The sequence below is a fragment of the Delphinus delphis genome, chromosome 1, assembly GCF_949987515.2.
Source record: "Delphinus delphis chromosome 1, mDelDel1.2, whole genome shotgun sequence".
NCBI classification, from domain to species: domain Eukaryota; kingdom Metazoa; phylum Chordata; class Mammalia; order Artiodactyla; family Delphinidae; genus Delphinus; species Delphinus delphis.
This window is the reverse complement of record NC_082683.1, coordinates 116165096-116189987: the sequence shown is the minus strand read 5'-3', so window position 1 is coordinate 116189987 and position 24892 is coordinate 116165096. Positions and strand designations below refer to the sequence as shown.

Genomic DNA, 24892 nt, shown 5'->3' with positions numbered 1-24892 from the left:
CCAGACCACCTGGACACGCCGGACTGGAAAGGGGAAAATGCTCGGACCAGAGGCTGGAGCCAGTAAACAGGGAGCCCACTGGTTGCAGTGAAAGATCAAAGCAATGTCTGCCTCTTCATGCGGTAATGGGGAGAATGAGGGGTGGCCACGGGGACAAAGTTGTTCTCTGGAAGCACAGAAGATGGGGAAGGAGGAAGCCTCAGGGCTAAGAGGTAAAGAAGCTCCGTCTGGGAATAGGTGGACCCCACTTTCTGGGGTCAAAGATTTAGCCCTTCAGCCCTTCTTTCCCAGCCTTGGGAAACTCTGGGATGGAAAACAGGATGGGAGCTAATGCCATGCAGATTTTTCTGCTCTGAAGAGGAAGAGGCTAGGAGCTATAATCCATAAGGAAATGAAGGAGGTGGGAGTGAGGGGAGAAAATGCAGCCAGACAGACCCGTTAATTCTTCTCCCTTAGTCCAGAGCCATAAGAGTATGGGAAGATGAAACTGGGGCTGATGGCAGAGATGGGAGCCTCAAACCACTGCGCCAGCAGCTGCCTCTGTGGCAGCTCCAGTTCTGAGGAAGGCATGTATTGTCCCCACTCTGCTCCTGGGACCTAGAGGTCACCCAGCAAGGTGGGCTCTTGAGAGGGGCCTAGTTCCTGGCCCCAGGGCACCTGACTGAGAGGTTCCAGCTGTTATGGGGGCTGGCTCTGGGACAACCTCAGCCCACAGTGACGCTGAAGCCACAGTGGAATCTGTTGCGCCAGTGATTAAGGAAGGCTCCGAGGGCGAGGGTGACGGGCAGCGGGGGCATCTTCTTCTCCAGCACAGCACCCACACACCAGTTACTATCCACCAAGCCTGTTGGGGAAGAGAATATACACTAGGTTATCTAACAGGGCTCGGAGAAAGGGGCCAGCAGAGGAAGGCGGAGCTTCCCTCCCGCTGTCCCCCACCCCGATCCCTCAGCACCTCCGAATGTCATCTGAATAACCCTCACCTCTAAATACCATGTTGGCCTGGGGCAGAGTCAGGTGGTAACCAAAGGAGAAAGTTGTGTCTTGTAGCCTCGTATTTGCCTCAAACTCCACTCCAACCTGAACCTGAGAACCATGGGCAAGGATGGGAGAGGGATCTGTCTCAGTGACGACTAGAGGAGTCCTGACAGGGGATCAGCAGAATGGAGGGGCGCATGAAACGTATATGTAGCGAGGGTAGGAAGAATAGTGGGTCAGCAGGGCCTGTGGAGGTTGGGAGGGACTCGTTGCGGCAGGGAATGGGATCAGTAGACTCACCTGTTCATTTGCCTTGTGGTAATAACTTGCATGGGCCCCACCTGATCCCACATTCAAGGTAGCTACCCAGTGTACAGCTGTCAAAACCAAAGTACAACAAAAACACACACACACACACACACACAAAAATAAAAAAACAAAGTACAAGTGAAAAGGAGCGTTACTGTAATAGAACACAGGCCAGGACCCCAGCCAAGTCCAGAATTTCCCTCCCTGTCACTATTCCTCCTCACCCCATACCCGAGTACTTCCCAGCCAGTGTCAAAATGGCCCCCTCTTCGCCTGGCCGCCGGTGATAAACTAGCTCTCCTCCCAACACCAGCCGATGAGTGAGGCTCTGCAGGAAGTGAGCAACCATGATCACTGTGGGGTGGGGAGACATGGAGTCACTCACAGAGACAGGCCCTCTACCTCACCCCCAGCAGCCCCCCACCCCAGCCTGCCCCAGAAAGTTTCTTTTCTAATCCCTGAACTGTACAGACCATGAAGAGGCATAGCCAGCATTAGCAAGTGGGCAGCCAAGACAAAAAGAACCTTGTACCAATTCCTCACCCGATTCCCCAATCAGGTCAGGATTTCCTAGGGTCAGAGTGGCTGTGTAGTCATCTCCCCGATACTCGCCATCAAACTGCCACGTCAGGAACTTGGCCTGCTGCGTCTGGGTAGGGAGAGGGAGAAGTAAAATCTCCCTCCCTCTTTATGATCACTGTTGCCTCTGCTCCTCTCCCTGAGCCCCCAGAGCAGGACACTCATGGGGCAGAAAGAGGAAATGCTTCAGTAGATGAAGGCAGGAACCATGGGTCACCTGGAAGACAGCCTTGGCTCGGAGCCGCTCTGCCAAGAGGAGCAGGACCTGGGCGTTGAGGCTGCCACTGCTGTCCATGTCCCCGACCACAGTGGGGAACACCTGTTGAAGAGTGTCCAGAGTAAGACTGAGCTGGGTGGCACCACTCACTCTAATCCAAATGTAGGATTTCTTTAACGGTACCCGGCGCCCCCTAGTGGAGCCACAAGGACAAACTCCCAGCTCATCACAAATGCTTCCCCACCCTCTCCCAAGAAACACAGAGGAGGTGCCCTGCCCATTCTTCCTCATAACACACACATTTCCTCCTCCTCTACACCTGGGTCCTAGCTGGGCTTTTAGGGAGATAACCCAGGTGTGTGGAGCCCTCACCTCAGTTGGGCTAAGTTGCCAGTCCCCTGCATAGGCCGCATGGAGGTGATAGCCCGGCAAGCCCAGAGCACTCATGTGCACAGTGTGAGCCACCTAAGGAAAGAGAGGTTGATGGAGGAGAGAGCATCTCTGCTCTATTTCAATCCCCCATCCCACCCTTCATCCTGTCCCCATCCAGCAGGTCTTTTAAGAAACCCAAACATTACAACATATACAGAGGGTCACCAGATTAAAAGCAACAAATCCCACAGGCAAAGGAAGTAAAGAGAGCCCCCATATTCTCTCTCTTTTGTCCCATATAGCCTGGCTAAGGCTGGAGCACAAAGGAAAGGCGAAGAGGATCCAGAGACAGGCAGGGAGGAATTGAAAGGAGGGGCCAGAAAAGTGGGAGCACCTGGAAATGGCTGCTCAGAACCTTGTTGACAACGAGCTTCACTCCCTCCATCTGTGCTGGGAATACATCTGAAGTGGGTGGAGGGGAGGGGAAGGGAAGGAATAAGCACAGGCAAGGAACCCCTACCCCATGAAGTAGTCTCCCCTTTCAATCCCATAGAAACTGCTTTGGAGGAATTGACCTCCTTTCAAGTCCTGTAACAGGAAGTGCTCCGCTGCACTGAGCACCTGATCCTCCCTGAGGCTGCCCGCCCCAGCTGTGATCTCCCCTTTTCTGCTCCCATCACTGGACACCCGCCATTCAAGACCCTCCCCTTCTCTGCCCCTTCAACTTGAGACACCTAGATGCCAAGTTCTCACCTTTGCATAGCCGGTGCAGCTCATCGAAGCTCCCAGGGTTGGGGAGAGGTTCCTCTCGACGGGGGCTCCGGCGGGGCAAAGCCCCCATCGGTGCCAGGCCCAATGTGTTCCCCATTTCAGTCCAGAGGTCGGGGAGGGGCCGGGGTTCGCCTGGGAAAGGACGCTATTGCTCCCTCTACCCCGCACGGGCCCCACCCCCCATTATCCGGCTCCCCAGTCCCAGAAACTTCCACATGGTCCGACGCTAGACCTGGAACAGGAAAAGTGGGGGGAGAGGGCACCGGTGGGGAGCTTGAACCCCAGGCACACTCCCACCCCATCTTTAATCCCTCACCCCCACCTGTCACCCCTGTACCCTCCCCCACTCTCTAATCCTAGCCTCCACCACAGACCTCACCCAGCTTCCTAGCCTTTCTGCTCTTCATTCCTATGCCTCAAGGTGAGGTTTGCAATGGAGCAATAACCTTTACCGTCTCATACCATCATGCTGCCCCTTTCCCCCAGGCACACCCCGGTCATCTTGATGGGGGCAGCCATCTTGAATGATGGCAGAACTGCGGCTTCACGTTGCATTCCCAGCGTAGTCATGAACACCATCTTGGAACCGGGCGAAAAAAAAAGGTTTCAGAGACCCAACCCTCCCTTGATTGGGCTCCGCCCAATCGATTAAAAAAAAAAAAAAAAAAAAAGGCTGCCTGGCCGCTGAGCATGGGCCAGTGAGAGAGGAGGACGCAAAGGAGTGGCAGACCTCTCATCATGAGAGCTCCAACCCGGCACTGCAGAGACAGACGGGACTTGCTGGTAGCTGCTTAGACTTACTCAAGTAGATGGCCTTAGATCGCCCTGCCTTTCCAAGGTCGGGAAGAACCTTTGAGCGTGCAAGACACTAGAGGGAGCATCTTGGAGCTTGAGCCACTGAAGTTCCCTCCACCATATAGCCTGGAGACGCGTTTTGTGAAGGGTGGCGGAGGGAACGACTGTGAAAACTTCTTTAGAACACCGCTTCGGAACACCCCTAGGCGCCCCCCACCCTCCCAGGCCCTGGGGACTCCCCCTCACAGTCCTGAACAGTACACAGTACACCTCCAAATGAGTTCGACGCACAGGTACAGCTCTCCGTAGGCAAATGGACCTACACTTCCCTCCTGGAGGTCTGCACCTCTCAAAGTTGGCGCTCTTGTCCTCTTGGTAGAATGGGAATGGGTGTGAGAATTTGGGGTAGAGGAACAGGGGCTGCAGCCTTAATTCTAGCAGAACTATTCCCTGAAACAATTGACCCCTGAAGTTAATCCTTCCTTCCCTGGTTCCTTAGGCAGAGTTGGCAAATAAAATCGAGGAATATGGACTCCTGCCCTCAATGCGCTCCACTCCAAAGCTACAGACAAGTCAATGGAGTGCCCTTCAAGAACCAAGTGCTCCACAGGGGAATAGCTGAAGATAGAATAAGATATCTTAGGCTCTCCCCACTAGCTCTCACATCACCACTCCCATCTCCCAGGAATGCTCTCCGTATACTTTGAGGGCAAAAGGATGAAAGATACAGATACTTCTGATATCTATTTAGCTGGTTTCACCCAGATACCTTGGGCCTGGGGAATGCACCTCTGCCTTCCCTCACAGTCAGGGCTGGGACAAGGGTCAGGGCCTTGGTCAGAGGGCTGCTTTGGCTCCTGCTGACTCATATTGGCTGACCACTGCCTGGAACCGGTAAGGTGATCAAAAGCCCAGAGACCTTCAACCTTTATCCTTGGTAGAAGCCTCTCATTCACCTCTTTTCCCGCCAGAGCGCTCCAATTCAGGGGGAGGGCACCGGCTGCTTTCTGAATTTGTTTTATTGGGGGTGGGCTGTGCTCACTGATCGGCTCCAGTGTTTTCTCTCCCATCTCATTCGTTACACATTAACTCAAAAAGGTACAGAGTCAATCACACCTGGCCTCTGGCCCTAACCTTTATTGTCCTAACCTGCATTCCCCTCACCCCGTCTCTGATTTTATGTCCTTTCTTCTGTTCCCCGGTACCTCGCTGCCAAGTTGCAGTGATGGGGGATAGGGTTGGGAGATGAAATATCCCCATAATGGGACAAAGATACCAGGGGCTGAGGGCTTGATATGTCAGAGCTTTCCAGAGAAAAAAAACCTAGGAATCCTGCTTCCTGAAGCATTCAAATCCAAGGACTACTGGGCCCAGGCCCCAAAGGAATGGATCCTGAATAAGCCTAAAGTATACCCCTTGACATCCATTAAGGCCTGCACCCCCTGCCTCCTACCCCGTCACCATGAGTCCCCCACGTGCTGTCCTCTCCTCCCCCCATTTCTCTAACTTGTTTACTCCAGTATAGCTCCTGCCCCCCTGGACTCCTCCAAAGTACTTGTCACCTGACAGGGGGGTGGGGAAGCATACAGATATATAGCCCCTGCCTCCCTAGCCAGGCCAGGCACAGACGGCAAGGACAGCAACGCTGACTAGGTAAAGTAAGGGAGTAAGAGGTGTGGGCAGCATCCAAAGATTTAACTGTAGAAAGGGAGGGAACCAGGTTGGCGTGGACATGTAGGTAGGGGTCTCTGGGGAGGGGCTGAAGCCCATTCGCTTCAGTGACCTTCCCTGCCCTCACCTGTTCGCAGGCCAATTTCCCTTCCATTAACACCATGAAGCTGCTTCCAATGACTGTGTTGCTCCTTACCATCTGTAGCCTTGAAGGTGGGTGTGTTATGAAGAGGGGTCCCAAGGAGGAAAAGGTGCTTGGGTCCTAGCTGCCCATCTGTCTGTTCTCCTAGGCCCAGGTCTGGCAACCAGAGAGCTTAAAAGAAAAATCATTCCCTCTCTAAAGTCCAGAAAAGTGCATCCAAAGACCTGGAGCTGGATACCTGTTTGGGGAGAGAGCTGAGAGCTGAGGCTGAATACTGGCAGAGATGTGGGACTCATTGTTGGGGACTCAGCTGAGGATGTGTGTGTGTGTGTGCAGGGGCTTTGGTTCGGAGACAGGCAGAGCTGCCGAATCTGCAGAGCCTGTTCTATCAGTACTTCCAGACTGCGACCGACTACGGCAAAGACCTGCTGGAGAAGGCCAAGGGCTCAGAGCTTCCAAACCAGGCCAAGTAAGTCTCAACAAAGGGGGTTCATGGACCAGGGGGCTATGGAGAGAAAGAGGGGAAGCTGGGAGGTCCTACAGAAGACTGAGCTAAGGGGTGGGGGTTAGGGAGGATGAGGTTGAAATTGTAGAGAAAATTCCTTCATCACCCCACAGATCCCATGGACCTCTTGGACAGACAGGGGTAGCGGGAACTGGGCTTTGAATTTCTATCTGTATGGTCTGTTCTATCTCTATCTCTGCCCAGCGGAGGGCTTGCCTCTCCTCCTAGGAGCTTTGCCATGCCAGGATAGACCAGGCACTAGGGTTTGGGGACTTGGGTCTCATCTCCCACTACCAAGAAGGCCCCTACCAGTCCCTCATCCTGACTTCTAATCCCTCACATATCCAGGGCCTACTTTGAGAAGGCACAGGAGCAGCTGATGCCCCTCGTCAAGAAGGCTGGAACTGATCTGATTAACTTCTTGGACAGTACTTTGGACCTCAAAACACCGCCTGTTGCCAAGTGCGTTGCCTAGACTGTTGTCTTCCATCCCCAGCTGGCCCCTGGAACACCCACTGGCCAGGCCTAGAGCTCCTCTTCCTACCTACTCCTTGTTTTCTACGATAAATATTGAAGGAATCAAGTTGTGAGCCTGGTATGTTTTGGGGACTGGGAAAAGTAGGGGTAGTGGAGGAAGAGGAGGAGGGAGAACAAAGAGAAATCTGCTTCTTACAGGAGAGGGGTTTTGGTGTGAAGGAGTGGAGAAAGGGTTGAAGAGACCAGTGATGGAAATGACAGAGTAGGGGTGCCTGTGACTCTTCTCCAAACCCCAGGGATTTTTCTACAGGCCTGGGAATGGCCCTGCAGGAGAAACTAAAGAGACTTTGCCGTGGACATGGTACCTTGAAAGGCATGAAAAGATTCATGAACTGAATCCCTAGACTCCTGAAGGTCACGGGAAATGAGAGCACCCTTCAGAATTTCCTCTGTCATACTATGAAGAGGAGAAATCTTCCCCAAAATGAAAGGTGTCACCCAAGACCCCTCCCTCCCCTTCTGAGCCAGGGGAACACTGTGCTTTCCCCCATCCTTCAATAAAAGACTCCTCTCCCTGAAGGCGCTCTAATCCTTCCATTTGAAACCTCTCACCTAGACCCCCTGTCTGGGAACACCCATTCCAAGCCTGTCCCCCACTATTACCTGGGTGCTATTCATGGAACTGGCCCAAGTTGTGGTAGCCGTCTTAGAGCCTGGAGCTAGTAGACGTGGTAGCCAGTTAAAGGCCTAACAGGTCTCCAACTTGATGGACATGTGGGACTTGAGAAATTTTGGTAGCTGTGATACCTGGATTAAATCAAAATGGAATGGAGGTCAGGCTGGACTGATGCAGGAGACTCACAATCCCAAAATGGGAAAATGGGCATTTTCCAATAAAAGTTTACTTCCACTTTATATTTAAAATAGTTACTTCTCTACCCTGACTCATTCATCATATCTCATCTGAAATCACCTTTTCCCCAGACACCAGAGATAGCTCCAATTTCTTCTGTATATATATATATATTTTTTTAAATTTTTATTTTATATTGGAGTTTTGTTGATTAACAGTGTTGTGTTTCAGGTGTACAGCAGAGCGATTCAGTTATACATATACATGTATCTGTTCTATTTCAAATTTTTTCCCATTTAGGTTATTACAGAGTATTGAACAGAGCTCCCTGTGCTATACAGTAGGTCCTTGTTGGTTATCTATTTTAACTATAGCAGTGTGTACATGTCAATCCCAAACTCCCAGTCTATCCCTCCCCCGCTCATCTGTATGCTGAGCAACCTCTTCAGTCTGGGCTTTAAGACCCTTACCACTCGTGACTACTTTCTTCCCCTTTCTTTCTCAGTATCTATTTATTTTTTCCTCACGTGGCAAAACGTGCAGGGACACAGATCTGTCTGTCACTTGCAAGACGACATTGGACAGGTTAATTAACTTCAAAGAGCCTGAATTTCCTCACAGTGTTAATGAGTGGATCAAATGGTACGACAGGATGGAAAACACATTGAAAAGTGTAAGTCACCATGCAGTACAAAGTATTGCCCAGCATAGGGGGTTGCTAGGGGTAAGCCTGGAGACTCTGGACCCATTTGGACAGGGCTGGGATGGGATTCAGATACTACCAGGGAATCCTGCCTCGAAACAGGACAGGCACTGAGAAGGGGGATTCCTTCACCACTCACCCATGCAGTTGGAGGACCTGGCCTCCCATCTGGACCTGACTTGTTCCCCTTTGCCTTACCCTCCTCCAACCCAGACCTGGCTCCCTCAGGTCCCTCTTGCCCCAGAATCCACTGAAAACACGGTTCCCATAAAACCTTCCATTGGGAGCATCACACAAGCTTTAGTCGCACCATCCCTCCTGCATGTTTGGCTTCTCAGCTATGCTAATGCCCATATGCATGTATATTGCGAGCTGCACTCACACTACTCCCTGAAGCCCACTCTGATCTGGACTGGTGACTATTTGGGGTTGGATAGCCAGGCTTCTCCGCAACCCAACCTCGTTTCCGTTGTCAGACACAGAGGGCCAAGCTGGGTGCGGAAGTCACTTGTTGGGTTCAAATGTCTCTGAATGTGCCTAGACCCCCAACACATTACTCCCTGCTCCAGCACCCTGCTAGAGAGCCTGGGGATCAAGGGTCTCATCCTTCCCCCAGACACAGTCAGCATTCATCCCTCAATCAAGCAGAACAGCTCTGGTCTATTAGACTATGAGTTATGGAAGGTCAGGAACTAAATTTGCCTTGTGATATTTTCAGTATCCAGCCTAGGCTAGTGGAGGCTGAGTAAATGTATGTTAAATGAATGAATGAATAGAGTCCAGTCTGCGGTAACTTTATTGATGTTAATGCCTTCCGTTTCCATCGTTTAGTGGGAGTTGGGGACGGGGAAGCGGAGAAGGGTGGCATAAAGAGGTGAGACTAGAATATAAACATTAATGAAGAGCATCTGAGGTCTTTGACAGGGAGGAGGAACCACTGGTGTCTATTAATGGGGGGCATAGCGTCATTACAGGGATAGGGTCAGCTGGCATTAACGGCGGGGAGGCATATGTGATGCCAGCTACGAGGGCTGGGAGGAGAGTGGAAGAAGGAAGTGACCAAGGGCATCTGTTCTAAAGTTATTGTGGCGGTTTCTCATGCTTCAGGGTCTCATAAGTCTCCTGGTTGCGGGTGCTCAGGCCCTGGAGGTAGAAGTCAGAGGACAGTCAGGAGCTTGAGCCCATCACAGGGCCTCCTACCCACCCCCAGAGGCCCTACCCCTTCCAAAGTTCACTCAAAAGCCCACCCTCTTCTGCTGACTTCCTGGGACTGGGGTTGGGAGGCAGGTTCACTCACCGTGTAAATGCCATCTGATTTCTGCAGAGGTAAAAGGGCAAGGCATTAGAGACCCACATCTCCAGGGCCCCTCAGCATCTTCTTCCCTACCCCAGGAGGTATTTGTCCAGGGGTGGCTGGCCCCCTTGGGCTAGAGGGCACTCCCACGGGTACTCGGGGGCATGAATGCACATTTGCCCATATGGCTACCAACACACATATACACACAACATACAACACTCTCACGTACGCCTTGTCACTCTACACTTGACTCTTCCTCATCACCTGTTGAATATTTTGTGATTTGGCTAGGTGGCAGGGTGGGTAGGATGAGGTAGGAGGGGGACCTCTGAAGCTTACAGAGATCAGCACCTGAGTCCCATGCCCCCCAGAGACCGCAGATCCCAAGGCTAAAGCCCCAGAGGGGCTGAGAGACTGAAAAATTGTTGATACCCAGTTGAGGAAGGGTCCATACCTCATAGCTGGCTGTAGCTGCCTTTCGCACCTGCAGCTGGAGTAGGGGAAAGGCCATCAGTAAAGGTGGAGTTAGTGGCCCAACCCCACCTCCAAACGTTGTAGGGGAACCCCTTTTATTCCCTCTCTTTGGAGCCATGTTGCCACCACCCTCCCACTTCTCCTTCCAGCCCTCATCCCACGCTGCCCAGCCCTACCTTGAGTCGACAGTAGAGCAGGGTGAGGATAATACCATATAAAAACAGGATCGCATCCAGGATATAGCAGAGCTGAGGTTCTCCCAGGGCCGCTGAGGGGACAGAGGGTACCCATGGGGTCAGGGGCAGCAGGAAAGATCTGGTGCTCAGAGGAGAGAAAGAAAGGGCTCTGGAGGTAGGACGGGACTTGGAGGGGCACCGTCCCAGGGAAGAAACTTCATCTTCCTCTCTAGATTCCTATTTCTCTCACCTCTCCCTCTTCTTCCTCACCCTAGGCTAGGGGTAGGACAGGAAGTGTGAACTGTTCTGTTGTGATGGAACTTATAGGTTCTGAGAGTTGAGAGCTTCCCCCTCAGCCCCCAACCCTCTCTTTTTAGCACTGTGGGTTCCTCAGGCACCACTGAGCATTCCATAGCCCTCAAGGGACCCATTTGAGTTCACTGAGCCAAGACCAAAACCTCGGCCCAGGGGGGTCAAGTGAGTGGAGGCAGTGACAAATTTCAGCAAAGAAACCACAGGGGTGTCTCTGCTAAGTCCTGTGACCTGTTGCTAAGGGCTGGACAGGAAGGATGTGAGCTGAGGAAAGGAGGAAGGCAATCACTCTATTATGGGTCATCTAGCCTCAGCCACATCGCTTTCTGTCCCCCCCCCCCCCATCCAACTAAGACACTTAAATATGTAAAAACAAGGTGCCTGCTTTCCTTGGCCTTATAGATACCGATGGCTCTGCACATAAGGCTGAGCGAGTGTCTTAGCCCAGGCTCAAGGGAATGACCACAAGCTGTATGGATTCCGGCTCCGGGTACTCTGCCCTGTTACTCACCCTGGGCCACTGAGAGAGGAAGTTTCGTGCAAGGAAAAAAATCAAATAAAGTCTGAGCTCCAGCCTCTATCTGCTCTGACCCCTATCAGAGGGCTCATGGGCATGTGACATATGGGTGAAGTACGTTTTATTCTGTGACACTCTTTCACACACGGTATTACATAAGTCTCAAAACTACCCCGTGACGGAAACATCATCGCCATTTTGTAGGTGACGAAACCAAGGCTCAGAAAAGCTAAGTAATTCATTTAGGGTCACAGTGTGAAGTACCAGAGCTGGAATTGAAATTCAGGTTTTCTGCGTTCCAGGTTCGTGCCCTCTCTCTTATGCCTCAGTGTCCCTGCTCCCTCATCCCATGGCAGCAGACTGGCCGCTCACTCAGTCCTTCCATCTTCACAGCTGGGCTGGTGGAACTCCATCCCAGTCCATCCAACTTCCCCATTTTCCCTTAAGTTTCACTAACCTCTTCCTACCCGAACCCCAGCTGTAACTATCCCTCTTCAAAACACAGACGACCCAGACAGAGCGAGGAGAGTTTAGAGAACGCCTGGAGCCTCAGAGCTGCAGAGGACTTCCCATTTCTGCCTCCATTTCTCAGCTGACGTTTAGCTCTCTGGAACTGGGCATTGTACACTGCCCCCACCCTCACATCAACTGTGCCTTAGTGATGACCCACAGAAGCCGCAATCACGTATCTGACTACCGTTGCCTCACTCCTAAACACAAGGACAGGCCCCTGCCTTCCTGAAGGGGGCTTTATATTATTTAACCAGCTAGAGGTCAGCTCCCAATGGAGAAGACCAAAGGCACCCCACAGAAAATGCTGATCATGAGAAACAGAATTTTCCCCCAGACCAGCTTTTCATGTCATACACCCACTCCCTTCCTCTGCCAAACTGAAGACTTACGTGTGTATCAGTCCTGAAAAAGTAAGAAGGGGACAAGAAAGGAGGGAACTACAAGCCCTGCGCCCTGACAGAGACTGGGCAGGACCAGCCGCAGGGTCTCTGTGCCCATCCTCCCAGTGCCAGCCTCCCTCTGTCTGTCCCTGCCTCAGCCCTCAGACACATGCCCTTGATTCCAACCCTGGAGCCCAGCTCACTGTCCCTCACCAAACCCTCTTACCTGCTTGTTCAACCAAAAGGATTAAGAGCAAGACCACTGCTGGAAACATCTTGGGCAGGGGCTGAGGGGCCGCGAGCTGGGGATCCGACGCTCTGACGGCACCGTGCAGCTGTGCTCTGCGAGCAGCTCCCGAGCGGCTCCCTGACCACAGCGTTGCCCCCTTCCTGCCACGCCTTCCTCTGAGCTCTGGCCCCTTCCCCTTCCTGCACTAGAGACCGGGCGGCTCCCGGAAGGGCCAACCAAGGGAGCTAGGAGATCCGGTCTCCTATGTCTCCGTCCTTCAGTGACCAAGCCCCTGCTACCGTGGAAAGAGGCAACACCCATGCTTGGGAAAGGCTATCTAAACCCGCCATCTCACTCTAGCCCTGTTCAGAGACAGAGCTCTGATAACTTGCCCCTCAAAATTCCCTAAGACCCCATGATAGCCCCTTTCTCTCCCCCCTGGAACTCTGTACCCAGTCTTCATTTGAGGAGTTTACCAATTGGTGTGGGCAGCAATGTTTGGGCAGGGAGGAAGTAAGGGAAAAAGAGGAAATGGGCAATGGAGAAGTGGAAAGGACAAGGGTCACAAAAGAGGCAGAGATGCACAGGAAAAACTGCTAAGCACTGAGTCTAACAGAGAAGTACAGGGTTAACACTCATGAGTTTCCCATCAAACTGAAAGACAGTAAGATACTGAGAAAGACATACCCACAAGTTTGGGCTTGGGGCCAGAAGGCGGCTAATTTATTATAATTTCTCCTTTTCCAGTACATGCACAGAAAGCCTGACAGCTAAGCATTCATGTACGTGTACACACACACACACACAGTCCCATTCCCAACGATGGACAGGCTCCGCAGACGAAGCAGGTAGGCAGGGAGGTCCAATGCTGTTCCTGTGCTCACCGATCTACTTCTCCAAACACAATATCTTGGGTACCTAGGAGGTCAGGGGGAGGAGAAGAAAAGTGATGTTACCAAGAATCTAGAACTCATTACTGTGCTCAGGAAACTGAGGATTTCAGTCTATGCCCATAGTCTATGTTGAACAGAAGTGTTCAGTTTCTGTCCCCAATCAGAGTCTCAAACTCCCTTGCCTAGAACACCTCTACTACACAACAGGCCTTGTACCTATGATGGCAACGACGTCCGCCAACATGTGTCCCTTAGACATCTTGTCCAAACCAGCCTGCAGAGATTAAGACAGCAATAGTGTTAGGCAAGATTAACAGGGTAGAAGGAGGAGGAGTGAAAGTGCATAAAAATCTCAACCAAGGCCATTAATTACTGGCTTTGTGTATTAGCGTTAGAATCTCTGGGGTTGGTTCTTACCAGGTGGGCAAAACCAGGAGCCTTGATCTTGCATCGATAAGGGCGGCTGCTGCCATCAGACACCAGGTACACCCCAAACTCTCCCTGTCCAAGGAAGAAGGTTGGCTGCCTCCATTAACAGGAAGAACCCTTTCCTCTGCCAACAAAAACCTCTCTATTCACCCTCACGTCCTCTCTCTCACTGATGAACAAGCATTTATCTGAACATCCATCGCCAGTCACCCACTCCACGTACTGTCCTTTCCTTCCCCTTCTTGCCTCACCTTAGGAGCCTCGATGGCAGTGTATGTGGCACCTGGAGGAACTTGGTAGCCCTCAGTATACAACTTAAAGTGATGAATCAGTGACTCCATAGAAGTCTGGAGAGAGGAAAAACGGAGCGTCAACAGGCCAGACCCAAACTGTATGGCAGGTGTACCCACACACAGAAAATAATGCTATCCCCAGGGAGTCTAAAATCCCACATGTAAGCCAATGGGCACAGAAGGTATAGAAAAAGAGAGGAGGCTACGGGAGGTTAAGAATCTTATACAGTGAATTCTTTGAAAAAGGAAAACTGAAAAGTAGGAATTTAATCCCAAGATCCTCCTCCCCAGCCGCTGCCCCCTTTCCCCCTTTTCCCTCCCCCTATAGCTAACCTTCATCTCCGCTCGTTTTGGTGGAGACACTTTGGCATCGTCAACCTTGATCTCCCCGGGAGGCATCTTGTTCAGACACTGTAAGATGATTCGAAGGGACTGGCGCATCTCCTCCACCCGACACAGGTACCTGAAGTAGATGAGACAGACTCAGATCAAGAGAAGAGCAGCCAGAGGATGAGATGTGAGGCTGGGAGGATGGATGCCCTTGGCCGAACTGAACAGTGCTAGGTAACTTTCCTCATCCTTTCCTCCTAGTACAGCATCTCTGCTTGGCCTGGCCACCCATAGAAAACCTACAGTCTTCTGATTCAAGCACTGAGCCCTCTCCTAGTTTTCTCAGACCAAATCCTCTTCTAGTTTTCTCAGACCATGTCCTGTAGTAGTTCCCTCTTTAATTACCCTCTTAAACATTTTTTGGAGTATAGAACAGGTGAGAGTCAAAGTGACTCAAAAAGAAAACAGTAGCAAATTTTTCTTGGGGTCAGTGAAGAGGAATGGAATTTGAAGCTTAGAATCTAGTGGAAACAGCACTGGATAAGGAGGATTCTAGTCTCAAGCACTACTAACAGAATCATACCCCAGGCTAATCTCTAACTTTTGTGCTTCAGCTTTCTCAGCTATAAGATGCAGCCCAAACTAGTCCCATCTAAGACATAAGAAGAATGTAAGGGTAAAATAAAATGTCCCATATGTGCAAGTACTTTGAAGAGCAACCTAGTTTAACACACACAAGAGCTCCAATAGATACTGGAAAGGATGAGAAAGAAGAAAGCAGTGAAGAGAAAAGTTAGACAGGGGAAACTAGCTGGAAAATGAGCTAAGAAGGGATCTGGGCCTCACCTATCATAGCAGTCCCCTCGAGAGCCAATAGGAACATCAAACTCCACCTGGTCATAAACATCATAGGGCTGGGTCTTCCGCAGGTCCCACTGGATGCCCGAGCCCCGGAGCATTACCCCGCTGTAGAGAGTACAATGGGACCAAGGGTCACTTTCCACAAACCAAGAAAAGAGGCATGCTCTCTTCCCTAGTCTCCCCTCTCCCTCCCGCACGCTCTGGGCATTGGATACAAAGACAGCATGGCAAGGAAGGCGCCACACCTGAAGCCAAGAGATTAAGCTGGAACCCACCCGCCCCTGAGGAGAGAAGTCTTATTCCTCACACCTAAAGCCATAGTTAAGTGCGTCTTCTGCTGTTACAACCCCAATGTCGACTGTCCGATTCCGCCAGATCCTATTGTTGGTCAGCATCTGTTGAGCAAGAGAGCTGGTGTGTGAACACTCTTCATGACACTCTTCAAATACCTCTGTATTTCTTTATAATTGGGGAATAATCCCACAGATCCTCTTGGGGTAAAAGAGGGATTTTTCCCACGGACTCCTATCTTACCTCCTCCAGCTCATCAATGCGAAGAGAGAAGTTCTTAGAAAACTCATAAATGTCATCCATAAGCCCAAGGGGTAGGTCCTAGAAGACAAACGGAGAATCGATAGGGAGTGCAGGGTCTCCACTGAGGAGAGCCAGCCCTGCCTCAGGGATACAGGGTTAGCGCTTCCATCAGCCAGGGCTGCCCTCCAGTGGCCACAGAGGATACAAGCAAGGACTGGACCTTAAGAGAGGCAGGGGAGCCTGCTCACCTGGTGCACACCTCCTGGCCGGACATAGGCAGCATGCATCCGAGCCCCAGACACTCGCTCGTAGAACTCAAACATCTTGAGAGGACACACTGGGAATTAGTGACAAAGTCCTGGGCCCCTAAGTCCAACACCAGGATGGTCTACTCCCCCGCCCTCAGCCTTCTGGTGCCCAACCAACCCCTCATGACACAGAGCTCCTCAAGATATAACCCAGGTTAAATATACCTTCTCCCCCTAAATGTTCTCTCTCCTTTTACTCCCGTCTCCTTCGTACCTTCTCTACCTCTGGCACCTCCTTCCCTTTTCCTATTCTTTCCTCCTTCTCATACCTTCTCCCTTTCTTCAAACAACCAGAAGAAAGGGGTCATGGCCCCAATGTCCAGGGCATGTGTGGTCACAGCCATGATGTGGTTCAAAAGCCGAGTGATTTCTCCAAACAGCACTGTAGAGAGGTGAAGACAAGAGAAGGATATAGGAGCCAAGGATCCAGGCTGACAGAGCAGCTCTGGGCAGAGCCTGGGGTCTGCCTACTAAGCTCTGGTTCGGCACTCCTAAGATGCGGGGCAGAGGCACCATGCTGTACTCTCAGTGGGCCACAGGAAGAAGGGGATGGGGCATACCTCGGATCCACTGTGCCCTAGGAGGAGGTTGGATGTTGAGCAACTTCTCTACAGCCAGTGAATAGGCCTGTTCGTTACACATCATGGACACATAGTCTAGCCGGTCAAAGTATGGAAGGGCCTGGGAAGAGGGAGGAATCAGGATCACATCTAACAGGCCAAGGAACCCTCAGTCTGGCTGCTAGAAGCACTGCTCTCAGTGGGCATCAGAGGTCAGTGCTACATAAACCTTCCCAATCTCAGGAGCCTCAGAAAGGCAGGATGAAACACACTGAAGGGGTGAAGGTGGGGAGACCCCGATTTGTCATGTTTGCCCATTTCCATGGTGAAAATACTCCTACGATGTCCCACTTTAAACTACCAACATTATGTAACTGACCACAGACAGCGCTGGGCCGAGTAGCACACCATTACACAGTATTTCCACGATACAGATACAATGGAAGTAACTACCTAAGGAGCACAGCGTAGAAAAATGTAGTAAAATAATGAAGGCATGGATTTTGATACTTCTTACCTTGATTTTTAATATATTAAATCACAAGCTAGTATAATCTGATTTTTAATAACAGCTGTGTTTAACAACTGGCTCACAAAATTCCTGAAAATTTAACAGTGTTCTTGTGAGCCACTGAGTTAGCTCCAGCACACCACTGCCAACCAAGTCTTCTGGGCCAAGTGACGCCTCTGTCAAAGACGATCGCCTCTCTGAGATACTGCAGGAGAAAGGTAATCTCAGGAGGAAATTAAGAACACCAAGAAGAATGGGATTTGTTTCTGTAGGAAGAGTCAGGTAGAAATGGTTCTTCCCCAGAATACCAAGAAAGCTAAGTCCTAGCTGTATGCTGAACCAGCTTCAGCTTCCAGGAAGGAGGCGGAGCTAAGAAGCTTCTCCTTGGAACAGCCAGTTCTTGCCCTGATGTCACTGTGACGTGGGATAAAGCTACAGGGTTTAACTCCATGGACTCTGGGACCAGAAACCATCATTGCCTGGACTCTTTGGGGGAATCACATTCTAGTCAGCTGGTTCTAAATCCTAACTCCATCGTCCTCTGTTATCAAGAGCTTTCTTCATGATAGTAAGAAAAAAACTTCAGATCCCTATCCCAGATCCAGTTTCTTCAAATCTGACCCTACCCTCATTATTTGGGTCACAGAGTTCTCCTAAAAACAGCAAACTCTGTTACAAACTCCCTCCCGGTCACTCTGACTCACTGAGTATTTCGAAAACAAACTTAGAACGCTGGAAGATACAAGAATCAGCTGTTAAACCTGGGGAGTTGACGTCTCTCTCCTCTTTCCCTGACCCCAGGGACACCAGCTCTGACGTACTAGTATGACACAAGAACAGGGAAACTGAGGCACTAGAGTAAGGATAAAGGGGTCAGCCAAAAGTCAGCCAGAGAAGAGCTAGGAGTGTAGCTCCAGCTCCAAAGTACTTCTGCTGGATAAACCAAATCCACATGATTCAAGTCAAGCATCCCCTGCCACATCCCTCCATCCTCCCAGTCAAAACTGTCCTAATAAACTCAACGGGCTACTCCTCTCAACACCCCCCTCCCCTGGGGTTTTGGGGCAGTGAACTGGCAAAGTCCGAGGCTAAAGCATCCCCAGGTCCTGGCAACAGGTCCCCGTTCACCCCCCACACCTGCAGATAGGTCTTGTATTCAATGAGCTTCTCCGTGCCTCGGTGCAGCAGCCCGATGTGAGGGTCACACTTGCGCACCATCTCCCCACTCAATTCCATCACTAGCCGCAGGACTCCATGGGCTGCTGGGTGCTGGGGCCCAAAGTTCAGGGTCAGGTTCGACACCAACGTGTCCTTTGGAGGGTCCTCATCTGAGAAGTGGGAAATAGTTGAGCCAAATGGTAATTCCTTTGAGAACCCCCAAAAGACAGCAAGGAGTTAATATCTCCCTGGAGACTTTCCATCTCACCATTCCATACCGTGCTGATTTCCTAACCTTTATCATAACCAGGAGGAAGACCATTAGATGGGAAAAAGGGAAGGGAGACTAAACTTTCTGATGAGAGGGACCATGAGCCTCACTCTTTCCATGTCTCTCAGGATACCTTTAAAAAACTAATAACGAGGGGCTTCCCTGGTGGCGCAGTGGCTGAGAGTCCGCCTGCCGATGCAGGGGACGTGGGTTCGTGCCCCGGTCCGGGAAGATCCTACACGCCACGGAGCGGCTGGGCCCATGAGCCATGGCCGCTGAGCCTGCGCGTCCGGAGCCTGTGCTCCGCAACGGGAGAGGCCACGACAGTGAGAGGCCTGCGTACCAGGAAAAAAAAAAACAAAAAAACTAATAATGATAGATAACACTTATACAGTCCTTATTATGTGCCAGGCACTACTCTAAGCACTTTACTTATTTTAATTAATTTAATTATTTCAACAACCATATAAGTAGTTGATACTATCATTATCCTCATCTCATTGGAGAAGTTGAGGCCAGAAAGACTAAATGAATTGGCAGAGTCAGTAAGTGGCAGAGTCAGGATTTAACTCAGCCTGGTCAGCTCCAGACGCCACACTCTTAACCACGAAGATACACTGCTCTCCAGATGTATCTGCTGAATGGACAACTAATTGGGAAATGTATACTTAATTCTTACTATTACTAATCGACAGTTTTTACCCTCAAGAGGCTTACAATTTAATTCGGGAGATAAGTACATGTGAGAAACTAGTAACACAGGTCAAATTTACAAGTTGCCAAGTAAGTTGCTTAGCCGTTAAATATTTAAAGAAAGGAAAGAACACTGTGAAGACCTCGTGGAGGCAAGATATGAGCTGGTTCTTAAACACAGGGAATGATTCAAATAGGTAGAGAGAAGAGGCATCCCATGCTATGGAATGAACACATGTCAAATCTCAGAAACAAGAAAGTAAATATCTATGGAACTCTTGTTTGCCAAGAGACAGATTAAGTGTTGGCAGGCAGTAGGGGGTAGTGGTTCAATTATCAGTATTATTTATTTATTTAAAATTTATTTATTTTATTTATTTATTTTGGGCTGCACTGGGTCTTCATTGGTGCACACGGGCTTTCTCTAGTTGTGGCGAGCAGGGGCTACTCTTCGTTGCGGTGCGTGGGCTTCTCATTGCGGTGGCTTCTCTTGTTGCAGAGCACGGACTCTAGGCGCACGGGCTTCAGTAGTTGTGGCTCGCAGGCTCAGTAGTTGTGGCTCACGGGCTTAGTTGCTCCGCGGCATGTGGGATCTTCCCGGATCAGGGCTTGAACCCATGTCCTCTGCATTGGCAGGCAGATTCTTAACCACTGCACCACCAGGGGAGCCCCAATTATCAGTATTATTAGTAACACTTAGGAAGGACTTAGCATGAGCCAATCACTACATTACGTGGTTTACGTTACTTGTATCTCATTTAATGCTTACAATAACGCTATGAAGTAGGTACTTTATTCACTGGCAAATGGAGAGTTGAGATCTGAAACCAGAGTCTACCTATGCAACCAAAATTCTTCACCATGGGCTTTGGAGTCAGACAGACCCACCTACAAATCCACCTGTGTCCTCGACCACTTTTTAATCTCTCCACACCACAATTTCCTCAAAATTGGGATAATATTAGTATCACTCTCATAGGTCTGTTGTAACAACTAAGTGAAATAATGCATACAAAAACACTCAGCACATGGCAAGCACTCAGCTGTTGTTGCTGTTAAATTTTTGAAAGGTTAACTGGAAGTTCCTTTGAAGGTTTTCGATCAAAAGAATGAATGACATGCTAAAATGATGTTTGGGGAAGATAAAGGCATAGACACTGTATAGGATAGCTGGAGGGAAACTATATCAGTGGCAATAACCCGTCAAAGAGACTTCCGAAATAATCAAGGTCTAATACAAAATAAATCGAAACAACAAAGGGAGAAATGACCAGATGTGAAACATTATTAAAGAATCTGCATGTTATTGAACATAGACATGGAGGGCAAGAGAGAAAAAAGAGCCAAAAATGACTAAAAATCTTCAATCCTGAGGGATTAGGAGAATGAGGGAGTCACTGATCAAAATTAAAAATCACGGGCTTCCCTGGTGGCGCAGTGGTTGAGAGTCCGCCTGCCGATGCAGGGGACATGGGTTCGTGCCCCGGTCCGGGAAGATCCCACATGCCGCGGAGCGGCTGGGACCATGAGCCATGGCCGCTGAGCCTGCGCGTCCGGAGCCTGTGCTCCGCAATGGGAGAGGCCACAACAGTGAGAGGCCCGCGTACCGCAAATAAATAAAATAAAATAAAAATTAAAAGTCACAAGGAAGAGCTAGTTTTGATGGGGGGGGAAAAAGGTTTCGTATTCAGAAAGGTTTCATTTGGGTACCAGTGGGAAAAACCACCTTGTCAAGAGAGGGAGATAGAAATATACTGAATCGGGCTTCCCTGGTGGCGCAGTGGTTGAGAGTCTGCCTGCCAATGCAGGGGACACGGGTTCGAGCCCTGGTCTGGGAAAGTCCCACATGCCGCGGAGCGACTAGGCCCGTGAGCCGCAACTACTGAGCCTGCGCGTCTGGAGCTTGTGCTCCGCAACAAGAGAGGCCGTGACAGTCAGAGGCCCGTGCACCGCGATGAAGAGTGGCCCCCGCTCGCCGCAACTAGAGAAAGCCCACGCACAGAAAAGACCCAGCACAGCCAAAAATAAATAAATAAATGAAATTTTAAATATATATATATATATATATACTGAATCTCTGGAAAAAGCTGAAGCTAAAGATATAAATTTGGTAGGGATCTCGAGGGTTGACTGGGACCTTCTCTTTCTTTTCTCTTGGAATATTCTACTTGACAAATACCTCCTATTATCACTACAGTCACGTTTGTTGAGTTGCAAGGTTAAAGCAGCAAAAAGAGTTGGCGGCTAAAATTTGCCTCACACGGAGAGCTCAAGAGCACTTAGAAATCAGCTTGGGGCATGGAGGGGTGTAGGTTGGGACAGTGGCACTGGGCACTCACCATTCCAAGGTGGAGGCTTCCAGTGGGCTGTTTCCTTGGTGGGGTACATGACAGCGCCCCCAAACTGCTCTGCCCATTCCACATCTGGCTGCCATTGCCGAGCACCTCTGGGGAGGTAATGACAGATCCTACACAAAGGGCCTGAACAGTGCTTGGTTCCTCTGTTCCCATTCACTTTCAGGCGGGCCCAGGGAAGGGTGTCTTGGATTCTTCAACGTCAAGTCACTGACACAGAGTTGCGTCGCTTTGGCAGAACAAACCGGATCTCTAGAGGTTCCATCCTTACTAACAACTTATTCCTGAAATCACTTCACCTATCACCCGTACACATGCAAAGCCGGGGATCCCAGCTCCTTTAAATTCTGGTCATATTCATATTCCCATCCTGGTGGATATAAACTCAAAAAGGTGTTTATTCAAGGTCAACCCAAGAGTAAGAAAAGAAAGGGGGGTGGGGCATGCTGGCTCCTTGGCTCTGCTCAAGTACGGCCAGAACAATGCACTGAGGCCAACCGGGGATTCTTGGTTTATGTTCCTCCTTTAAGTCTATCGGGGTTGCTCTCCTTTTCTTCCACAGCGTTTAAGGAGACTTTTCACCAGTCGCGCCCCACCCGTGAAGGGGTTTGGGAAAAGCAGCAGGACATAAAGGGAGGGTGACATTATCACTAACACTGAGGCGCGGAGTCTCCCTCCAACTGATTTCACCTCTGGCAGATAGAGCTCAAACCCTCTTTCCTCCCTCGGCCAAGGCAGGCACCACTGGACCCTGGAACTCAATAGAGCAGGCCTGGACGAGGGGTCACGGGCCTGGGTCATTCTTTCCTAGGGGGGTCACAGGGCCCGTGGAGTCCCCGGACTCGAGAAACCCTAGCCCTGAGGACAGCGCATCGAGGGCTGCGCTTGGTCTCACCTGGTGGGCTGAATCGGCAGTCGGGCCCCAACCCCGGGCCGCAGCACCAGGGCCGCGACGCCCCGGAGGCCGCACAGAGCCCTGAGCGTCGCCATCTTGCCCCGCCACAGACTGCGGGAAGCAGAACCGGGCGGAAGTGCCTCTTGCGCGCCTCCTGTGGGCTTCTCGCCTATTGGCACCACTCAGCCGCCCTCTTGGAAGCTGGCGGGGTCGCCGAGCGCGAACCTGACAACATCCGGGTTCTGCACCCCGGCTTCACTTTCGCTTAAATACCGGAGGCTGAGGACCTTGCTTCCCACCGCCCCTGGTGGGCTCTTCTAAGGCTGAGCAGGAGAAACTTGCAGTTCCTGCTGCGGGTAGCGGCGCCCTCGTGCACCATCGCCGAGCTGCCTGCGCGCCTTAGAAAGTGCCCTGCCGCCCGGAGCCAGGCGGACACTCACATGGGGGCCCTTCCCCACTCCTCGCGTGAGCTCACCGCTGCTGTAGCCCTGCTCTCTGGTTGTGTCTGAGCCCTGCCCTTCTGGGGTAGACCCGGGCTTTGCCAATTACCTCCTTATCCCCGAATCCAAAAGATTCGGAGCCGGGAGAGCTAGCTAATTTCCAGACGGCCTAAATGGGTTAGGGAAAAGGGGCCCAAGTGGGGCTGGGCGGGTCTGAGAGCTCCTGTCAAAGTAAAATGAAAAAAGAGTAGGATGCGAAGGCCACCAGCATTGGAACGGGCTGCTGCGGTGTGTAGGAGCCACCTCTTGAGGATAGGAGGTCCCCTATGGGTGACCCTTATATCTGCCAGGCTTCCAGAGCCCACAGAATTACAGACCCAGGAAGTGCCCTTAGCGATGCCTCGCACCCCACTTCCACCCTGGGTCAGTCTCTTTCACCTCATATCTTTCTGACCCGGCCTCTGTACTGGCCAACGGCATAGAACTGTAGCACCATCAGGAGTCTGATCCTAATCCTGTGTGGAGGAGACAAAGAGGAGTTCCAGCCTTGGAGCTAGTTGCTGTTCTCTCTGCCTCCAAGCCCAGCTCCAGCTGGGCCACCCGTTAACTTTGCACATCCCTCCCACTTGGGGCCTGGAAAGAGGCCTTCCCCAGATCTCCTCCAGACAGGGTGCCTGGGCCACAGCTCACCAGCAGGACAGCAGGGTGGGGCAGACAGACCAGGAGAGTGGCAGAGACAGAGAATTCTTAGCTGCAAAGAAAGAGGGGAAAGCCTGACTTCTAGCCTGGGAGTTGACCTAATGGGAAATGTACCAAAGGGTGAGGCCATATCCCTGACTGGGGGAACTGACTGGGACACCTGGGTGGGCTCGGCAGCCCTCACAGAGCCAGGCAGAGGCTGTGCCTCCCTGCTCCCCTCATTCCCCACCGTCTCCCTGGGCCTCCTCTCCCGGTATAGCTGAAACACACAGTGAATGTGGTGATAGTGAGGGAGGACGATGTAGGGACTGCATTTATTTGCCCTAATCCAGCCTAGGAGAAGACAGGATGGACTCCGGGCTGCTTGGCCCTAGGGGCAACTTGAGCTGGAGCTAGGGTGAGGGATACTGGGGGGCTGCCTAGGACACTGCATCTTTTGTGCCTTCTCCAGGCTGCCAACGCTCCCCACACACACTGCTGCTGCTGTTACTCTAAGGCCTTTTGTCTCTCACTGCTTACTCGCCCCCTTTGTCCTCGTCTCAGATGCGGGTGCAGAGGGGCAGTAAGAGTCCTCTGGTGACAGCTCCTCTTGCTCCTGCCCCTTCTGGTCTCCCATCCTTTGTCTGACTCCTGCAGCACCAACCCCCTCCCCTTAGGACCAGGGTCAGGGCATGTGGTGGGTCAAGAGGTGGGTCCTGCAGTCCGAAGGGGGTGGGTGATACAGGAAGTGATGGTCACCAGGGCAGGTATCTGCAACCTGAGCAGGAAGGGAGGGGAAAAGGAAGTATTCTGGCGGATGGGTTGTGGAGGACAGGAGGTGACTAGGCTGAGAGTGAATAGAGGAGTGGGGGCAGGGGCAGGTGGTCTGCCTCTGGGAAAGGAAAGTGCTGACGGTACTCTCCTTCCTGGGGATATCCTGGGGAAAGGAGTGGCCATAGCATGGGGTGAGCAGAAATTGCCCCTACTTCTGAGCCCTTTCCTTCCTTGTCTTGAGAATCCACCCCCAAGACTTCTTTGCTGAGTTCTCTCCAGTCCCAAACCAAGGAAATCATTCTGCTTCCTTGCCCTAACATTACCTCTTCCTCCCCAAGCACTCTCTCCATCCCAGGCACTGGGTTCCTGTTTCTCTCAGTTCCCTAATTTTCCTGTACCCACAGTGCTACAACCACCCTCTCCCTGTCCCATGTGGAATGAGAAATAAAAGATTACTAGATATTCCAGGAACCACTGGGTTCTTAGGAAAAGGTGGGGCTGAAAAGGGGAACCAGGTGGGGATTCCCTCTGATGGACTGACATAGGGTACTTCTGGGTTCCTGAGAGAGCACTTCTTTCTTGTGCTGGGGGCTGGCTGACTTGAGGCTGGGGGAGGGTTTAGGGCAGTTGGGAGTGGGTA

At 51.3% G+C, this 24892-nt stretch overlaps 4 protein-coding genes across 5 annotated transcripts; 1 reads left to right on the top strand and 3 right to left on the bottom strand.

The window, feature by feature from the left end:
* Positions 1–35: 35 nt before the first annotated feature.
* Positions 36–3865, bottom strand: TOMM40L (translocase of outer mitochondrial membrane 40 like). Of its 2 annotated transcripts, XM_060033027.1 has the most exons (10): positions 3679–3865; positions 3209–3458; positions 2850–2917; positions 2456–2548; positions 2084–2185; positions 1831–1936; positions 1519–1641; positions 1279–1355; positions 984–1086; positions 36–844 (listed from the first exon to the last, which is right to left on the bottom strand). In XM_060033027.1, the coding sequence occupies exons 2-10, from the start codon at positions 3321–3323 to the stop codon at positions 705–707; spliced, it is 927 nt and encodes a 308-aa protein (XP_059889010.1). In that variant the 5' UTR covers positions 3324–3458; positions 3679–3865; the 3' UTR covers positions 36–704. The 2 variants fall into 2 exon arrangements, with proteins under 2 accessions (XP_059889010.1, XP_059889019.1); XM_060033036.1 differs by lacking the exon at positions 1519–1641.
* Positions 3866–5596: 1731 nt separating this feature from the next.
* On the top strand, positions 5597–6918 carry APOA2 (apolipoprotein A2). The gene is made up of 4 exons (XM_060032994.1): positions 5597–5674; positions 5830–5905; positions 6171–6303; positions 6688–6918. The coding sequence occupies exons 2-4, from the start codon at positions 5854–5856 to the stop codon at positions 6812–6814; spliced, it is 312 nt and encodes a 103-aa protein (XP_059888977.1). The 5' UTR covers positions 5597–5674; positions 5830–5853; the 3' UTR covers positions 6815–6918.
* Positions 6919–9131: 2213 nt separating this feature from the next.
* FCER1G (Fc epsilon receptor Ig) lies at positions 9132–12396 on the bottom strand. The gene is made up of 5 exons (XM_060033006.1): positions 12268–12396; positions 10320–10411; positions 10124–10159; positions 9670–9690; positions 9132–9515 (listed from the first exon to the last, which is right to left on the bottom strand). The coding sequence occupies exons 1-5, from the start codon at positions 12314–12316 to the stop codon at positions 9453–9455; spliced, it is 261 nt and encodes an 86-aa protein (XP_059888989.1). The 5' UTR covers positions 12317–12396; the 3' UTR covers positions 9132–9452.
* Positions 12397–12970: 574 nt separating this feature from the next.
* NDUFS2 (NADH:ubiquinone oxidoreductase core subunit S2) lies at positions 12971–22476 on the bottom strand. Its single transcript, XM_060032983.1, has 14 exons — positions 22361–22476; positions 21451–21557; positions 18127–18317; positions 16479–16599; positions 16188–16300; positions 15859–15933; positions 15611–15688; positions 15386–15471; positions 15062–15181; positions 14219–14348; positions 13844–13939; positions 13581–13664; positions 13380–13437; positions 12971–13188 (listed from the first exon to the last, which is right to left on the bottom strand). The coding sequence occupies exons 1-14, from the start codon at positions 22453–22455 to the stop codon at positions 13151–13153; spliced, it is 1392 nt and encodes a 463-aa protein (XP_059888966.1). The 5' UTR covers positions 22456–22476; the 3' UTR covers positions 12971–13150.
* Positions 22477–24892: the final 2416 nt, after the last annotated feature.